Here is a 7806-nt window from a genome sequence, read left to right on the forward strand (position 1 = left end):
TCCTAGCGGTTGGAATGCTTCCTAGGCGGTTGGAATGCTTCCCAAGCGGTTCGAATGCTTCCTAGGTGGTTTAAATGCTAGGTGGTTTGAATGCCTCCTTGGTGGTTCGAATGCCTCCTTAGTGGTTCGAGTGCTTAGCTCATTTACATATTTCGCCTCTGAGGAGGGCTTATGAACCACTTATGAACCGCTATAAGCGGTTGAGGGCTAGCAAACAGGCGGTTAAGTGCTAACAACCGCCTATTAACTCAATGTTATAGTATTGGAGGCATTCACCATTTAGGCATTCATTACCGGTTCTTTACCATTCAATGGAATGCCTAGTGAGTGCTAAGGGAATGCTAGTTTTTTAGGTAAGGGCCCCTTTTTAGGACCCAAAATTTTTTTGATCCCCGCAATATTTTCCAACCCCCCACCAAAGTATTTATGAACACTCCCTAAGAAACTTAATCTACCACACTTTTTGATTGCTGACTTTGCTATAGATCTTCATCAAGAGTGTAGCGTCAATTGTTGTCAATCAGCCACTGTCTGCAAGACTCAAGTTTTCTACTTAAAGTATCGGAAATTACTTTAGGGTCTTTATGGGGTGTGAATAGCGTGCTGTAGACATCATCATCATCATTACCCGGAAGTGGCAGCACCAGAACAAATGACGTCATTTCTGGATTTCAGCCGGAACGGTTACGTTCACTGCCGTGCATATTAGACTTTATTTCAACACGGAAAGCCCAATTCAACAAAAGTTGTTCTTCCTTGGGGCCGTGCATAAACAAACATACATGTACAAAATAACAAACAATTACAAAAGCTTATTATCTAGGCTTAAACATATTACAATCACAAAATTATTAATTGTCAAAAGCCATTATGATACTCTTATTAGGTATATCACCCCAAAAATAAGCGCAGCAGAAACATGTTATTTGACGCTTTTAATTGAATCATCGTTATGAATGCTTCAAAAAACAAAAAACAGAATTGAAATCGGATAATGCAAAGTGATGTAACGTCAACTTGAAGATACCCGGAAATCGGGTGAAAACCTGCCACAAATTGCTATAAATGGCAAAATGGTAATTTTTGGGATTTGTAATGCTTATTCGGACACTTACTTGAAAAGGTAGCATTGATTTAAGTATCACAGATTAATTGCATATCTTTCCGGACTTCGTTAAAGAAAACAAGATTAAAAAATCTCTCCTCGAATAAATGTAATAAATCCACCAAATATACAATTTTAGCCATTTTGACCAATCTGCAGACAAATAAAAGCTTAAAAAATGACTAAGTCCAGCTAATTAATATGCAAAAATAATGCCAACACAGAACCGTACATGATATGAGGATGCGGGTTTTTTTGCACACATAAGTACCCAATGTTCTTTCATTTGGTAACAAAAAATACACAAAAAGTCATTAATTATGCAAATTAGCTAATTACATCTAATTATGTATTTATGCCATTCTTATGGTAATTAGGCATATGTAATTTTTACTTTTTTCAATGTTTTATTTATGTTTTATTCATACAGCATGATTTTGTCAAATATGAACCTGCTGTGATGTTGAATAAAGAAACTGCAGTTAATTGCCTAAGTGCACCGAGTTTTCAATTGGTATAGGGAAGTGTTTCACTCATTGTCCAAGGAAAAAAATACATGATAACAAACACTGGTATTTCAGACCGGTGGTACTAGGTCCTCTATTTCGAGAGACCTATATTTATTGATTTATGGACGATCTAAAAAAATTCATAAACAGGTCTTAACTCTTAAACTAAGCAGTGTTTAATTTCGGCGGAGTTGATAGTGATTTAGGAAATGTTTCACCTACCATATATTAAAAAGACAAATTATTGTGATCAATGAAACATAACGAGGAAATCGTTTTTGACATGTATGTTTTCAAAAATTGGCCAACTTTGATCCGCGCGCTTTTTGATTCACTGTTATGTATGCGTGCACAGTATGACAGAATTATTGTGCAGCCACTGTGACATACCTACTCTTATGGTTACTTACCATGCTTACAGGCATGTCATTATTTTTTTTTAAGATTATTTTTAAAAGTATATAATGTTGGAGAATTTTGGATATTATTTTCTAGTTCATTCCAGCTTACAGCACCTCTATAAGACAGACTGCGCTTTTTGTACTCTGTTCTTGGCAGGGGTATAGTTACATTACTTTGGCTTTGACGGAAATTATAACTGTTGTTTACATGACTGAAAATATGACCCAAATAAGGAGGTGCAAGATGATTTAAGATTTTGTAGGTTAAAATTAAACAATTTGAGTTTTGTCTGTCAATTAAAGGTTTCCAGTTAAGTTCAGCACGAACATCTCTGCTAGGTGTGTCCCATTTTGCACCACAGATAGTTCTTGCAGCCCTGTTTTGAATAACTTGAAGTTTCTTTGAAACAGTAACACCACAATTTCCCCATACAACATTACAATAATCTAAGTGTGGCAGAACAATAGCATTATACACAGTACATAAAATATCCTTAGGGAGACAATTCGCCCTGCATTGTTTTAGCATGAACATACCTTTTAGACTTTTTTTACGTACATTATTGATTTGCTCATTCCAAGTTAATGTGTCATCAATAATTACACCCAGATGTTTACATTTATTAACTTTCCTAATAGTTACGTCATTTATGCTGATAGATAATTCTTTAACACTGTTCTTAATTGTATTGAGTCTTTGTCTAGATCCTATTAGCATAAATTCAGTTTTATCAGTATTAAGACTAAGTTTATTACTTTGTAACCAATTATTTATAATTTTTAAATCATTATTAATACATTCCATGATATCATTTGGCGAGTTAGAGGCATAGTACAGCACGGTATCATCAGCATACATATTAACTTTACAATGAGAAACAGAATTTGGTAAATCATTTATATAAATAAGAAAAGCGAGTGGTCCGTCAATTGAGCCCTGGGGCATTCCACAAACAGTTTCTTTAAAGTCTGAAAGTATCCCATTTACAGATGTACATTGAGTGCGACCAGAAAGATAACTAGTAAACCACTTAATACAATATTCACCTACTTTATACATTTTAAGCTTACTCAAGAAGATATTATGGTTTACGGTGTCAAATGCTTTCTTCAGATCCAGCAGACATAATCCAATTAAATTACCTTTATCAATTTCATTATACCAATCCTCCGTGATGTTTACGAGAGAAGAAGAAGTGGAGTGAGATGGCCGGAAACCAGATTGGTTTATATTAATTAAACAATTTACATTTAAGTACTTGTACAGTTGGTCGAACACAGCCCTTTCAATAATTTTAGAGATAACAACTAGAATTGAGATAGGTCTATAATTGCTAGGATCATTGGGATCACCAGCTTTAAATACAGGAATCACCTTTGCACGTTTCCAGCAAGTAGGAAAAGTACATGATGCAAAAGAATTATTTATTAAATAAGTTACAATTGGTGTGATTACTGGTGATGCTATTTTCAGCAGTCGAGATGGGATGTTATCTAAACCAGTAGCTTTATCATTTGCTAACTTATTGAGTTGATTGAATACATAGTCATTAGTTACATTTACAAATTCAAAGTCTGACTGATCAGTTGGCTGCTTTTCATTGACTTCATAATTACAAAAGTTATTTTTAGGAATCTTACTTGCAAGTTTAGGGCCTATATTAGCAAAAAAATTGTTCAATTCATTTGCTTTATCCTTAGGTTCAGTTAGTGCCAGGCCGTTTTCAGAATTAATAACAGAGATTTTTGTATTTTTACCTTTGGATGGAACAATATGCCGTAGATGTTCCCAGCTTTTTTTAATATTATTCTTGTGTGCATCAGTATAGGCATCAGCTTATCTAGGTTTTACTAAAGTAAAACATCTTTGGATTGTAGACAGCATACAACAAAAGATTACAGTTAACGCTTGATGACATATCGTTAACATAACACAAGAAGAGCAGTGGGCCTAATATACTACCCTGTGGTACGCCACATGATATATTCATGGGTTTGGGTTCAACTTGATTTATACTCAATCTGTTGTCTATCAGATAAGTAACCATTTAACAGAGTCAAATGGTCAGCAAGGGTAGGGTACCAGGGCATTCCAAATCATAGAATAGGGGGCTATCATTTTCTTCGGAAGCGGGGGTCCCAAATTGACAAAAGTCGGCCTCAATAAAATATCTTTCAAAGTAGTCAGAGAGTCATTTGGATCACATGATGAGTACATTTAGTGAATTGCCCATTTTTTGTTGTGTGCATTATGTTAACCGATATATTTCTATAAGTTACTGGTAAAATGAAATTGTTCCATTATATTATTCTAAGATTGAACATGTATTTGAATGGAATTTTAGAATTTTGTTCACCATCTTGGATTTAAGGAAACAACTGAGGTGGCCCCAGCCCTGGGGTTATTTTACTTATTTCACGTATACATGCCGAGTATCTAAGTATGGTTTTGGTACTAGTAGGAAAAGTTGCAGTTTTTTCATGGGATGGAGCTGCTAAAAGCCCAAAGAAGAGACATGTTTTGGGAATTGTGTAGTAAATGACAGTCCATAATCAGGGGCGTAGCCTGGGGGGGGGTTGGCAAACTCTCCCGACAGAGACTTTTCCGTGATAAAATGGGACGGCAAAGAGCATTAAGTGGCCTTAAAATGACTTAAAATGGGAAAAATTGACAAACGGGGACGTCGGAAGATTTGGCTTTGCCCCCTCACACTAAAATCTGATTGGTTTATCCCGGGGGTTTATCCCACAGAATTCTGTGGTTTATCCTCATCCTGACTCCACATCGCTGTGCGATGCGATGCTATAAAAACTGTAATCTGAGCCAGGTGTTTACGAGATTAGCGGTGAAAATTCGCATCGCGTGGTAGAAATTTCGTTCCGAGATGGAGTTGGAAAGTTTTCAGCTTTTTCGCATCGCGCTGCGATACGCAGCCATGTACGCTTGTGATTGGCTGCTGGAAAATCAAGGTTGATAGAATGACCTTAAAAGGAGATACAGACCCAACAAATCAGGCGATAGATACACGGCTGAGTCTAAAAACAATACTTGTATGCTCCAATTATAGGCCTACTATAAACTGATATTTTATTTTTTATTTTTGTAACTTTTATTAATTGAATGTAGGTGCACAATCAAGAACCGCAAGCAATGCAGCCATATCTCTCGGAATGTTGTTGTTCACCGTGCTGGCAATAATAGTTGGAATAGCGATATTTATTTTCAAGTGCCGGTAAGAATATTACAATTGCTTAATACAACTTAAATTTTACTTTCAGTGTAAAGTAGGGATACACACGGGTTTGTAGTATTACAAGGGTGTGTGTGGGTTACTAGTGGGTAGGTGGTTGGTTCTGCTCATGATCACAGAAAGCTGAAATCAACATTGCTTACGGCTTTAGGTAGGTAGGTAGGTTTAGGGTTACGATTAGGACTTGTCTCATTATGATATGACATCATGATCTTCATCTGGTGATTTATTTATTAATTATTATTGTTCTTTTTTCTGTAAATGCAGACGAAACAAGGATACACAACAACAGTCCAATAATTATGATGATAATACAATCAACTACTACACGAGCCCTGGGGCTGTCGGAGGCAGCGTCAGTGTAAATGTACATAAACCCAACGGCAACCTTCCCAAGACAGAAAATGAAGCTGCACGAGGTAAGGGGTTCGAACCCCCGGATAACAAATCCAATGGAGCCGCAAGTAATATTCCAGATGAAGATGTCTATGAAGAGTTGAGGGACAGGCCTCCAGCAGGGCCGTACACGAGACTTAATTTGAATGACCGTCAGCCACCACCACAATATACTGACCTCAATGTGAATGAACAGTCAATAGCAGATCCGAATCAAGAAGATTTATATGAACTTCCCAAAGATGGTCAAGAAGCGTATATCAATTTTTCTGTGCAAGATGCTGAGTAGTATGGTGAAAAGATTTAGTTTTGTGACAAGCAAGTCAGTGTGAACATTGCATATAGGTTTGCCTTCAGTACTATAAAATTATAAGGTTGGGGTATAAGAAGTATAATGTATTTCAAGCACTCTTATTCTGAATCATCTAGGCTTATATATCTTTGAATTATAGCATATATTTTGTCCGAATCACTTCTAAAAGATCCTGGGCGCTCACATCCTGGGGAACTAACACTCGTTTATAAGTGAGGCATTGTTTTCAGCACGTGTTGTGTGCATGGGGTGGGGGTGCGTGGGTGCTCTTGCAATCCCATGTGGATTTTTGTAACGCGTCCAATATGATTTTGGTGGCAATGGATAGGTATAGAGTTTCTCGACCTCTTTCAAAGAGAATGAAGTCATAATCGACCAAAATCTGGAAACTCGCCAAATTCAGTCATGTCAGTCAAAAATTGCCAAACAATTTCAGCCAAAAATCCGAACTTTTGGATTGCAGTGTTTATTTCTGGAAATGATAGAAATGAACCACTACGGTATTATAGCATGATCATATAGAAGATTTCATGCCCGTAAGTTGAAAATACCTTACAATACCTTTTACTATAGAGCTGGTCTCTTTATATACGGCCGTGTGTCCTGAACTCGCCACCCTTAGCGTTACATGACAAATATTATGAATTTTTACACCAACCGGGTTTCTAATTAGATTATCTCGACAATCATCAACCCTAAACTAGCAAAAGTATACATTTTTGGAAAGCTGAAGGCATAAGCAATTCAAATATATACATTTCAACTCATTATACAGGGTGACCTGCAAGTTCTACAGGGTGGAATAAAAAAGATTTTGATAAAAAATGGGTCACTCAATGCATTGCTTATTACCAACTTACAGTAATAAACTGGAAGTAAACAACATTCATTTGGTTAGAGGATATGGAGAGCCAACTGACTTTGGAAGAAACCAAAATCACAGCTGTTTGGTAATCTAGGAATATAGGGTGTCCCAAAGTATGTTAGATTTTTTACAATTCAACATATTTTGAACCTAAACATTTCCCCTAACCCATACAGAAAAATATGTCCATATTTAGATTCCTCGTCAAATTTCCCTTCAGAAAATCTATACTATGATAGGATAAGTAATTAAAATTTTAGAGTAACTTTTAGATTTTGAAGACATCTGCATTACTAATACTACAGTGTTTAATATGACAACGAGTAGTTTTGTATGGAAAAAATGGTATTTTCTAGACTAAACCAATCATAAATTATTAAAAACAATTAGTAGAATTGTTTAGCTGTAAGGCCATGAGTGTTTTAGATGCTAAATAGAGTCCAAATCCAATTTACAGCCTTTACAGAAGCAGATTACGCACTAAAATACCAATCCCATAGAGTTTGCGTGTACCACATCCCCACCACCACATCCCCCACCACCGCCACCCTGCCCATTCTGAATTCTATGAAGCACAGTGTCAGTATTAAAAAAGTTCAAGTATTTCTTTTACAGGGTTGAAAGTGCATTTTATATAGCAATAAAATGAGACCACAAGCATGACAATACCTTCTTGCTTGACAGAGATATCATCATTTGTTTTGAGTCGACTTTGGCAAAATGTAACGTCGCCACCTTTTTTGGTGGCGAGCTCAAGACACACGACCGTACCTATTATAGAGCTGGTCTCTCTTACGTGCATACAGCAAAGTTTGGTCTTTTTGAAACGCAAACGTTTAGTTTTTATATAACTTTGTGTGTTTGTTTTATCCCCATAGGATGCTGTGTCAAATTTTTGCTGTTTTAAATTTCAGTACATTTTATTACTGTGACACACTTGTATCTTTTTGGATCCATCATTTGGTC

At 36.3% G+C, this 7806-nt stretch overlaps 1 protein-coding gene across 1 annotated transcript in view; it reads left to right on the forward strand.

The window, feature by feature from the left end:
• Positions 1-6992, forward strand: part of LOC140143480 (uncharacterized) — a 45668-nt gene extending 38676 nt beyond the window's left edge. The window contains exons 11-12 of the mRNA XM_072165314.1: positions 5143-5248; positions 5534-6992. Of these exons, the coding sequence (XP_072021415.1) occupies positions 5143-5248; positions 5534-5951 (524 nt within the window). The 3' untranslated portion in view covers positions 5952-6992. The remainder of the gene's footprint in view (positions 1-5142; positions 5249-5533) is intronic.
• Positions 6993-7806: the final 814 nt, after the last annotated feature.

This window comes from Amphiura filiformis, unplaced genomic scaffold (genome assembly GCF_039555335.1).
Source record: "Amphiura filiformis unplaced genomic scaffold, Afil_fr2py scaffold_22, whole genome shotgun sequence".
Classification (NCBI taxonomy): domain Eukaryota; kingdom Metazoa; phylum Echinodermata; class Ophiuroidea; order Amphilepidida; family Amphiuridae; genus Amphiura; species Amphiura filiformis.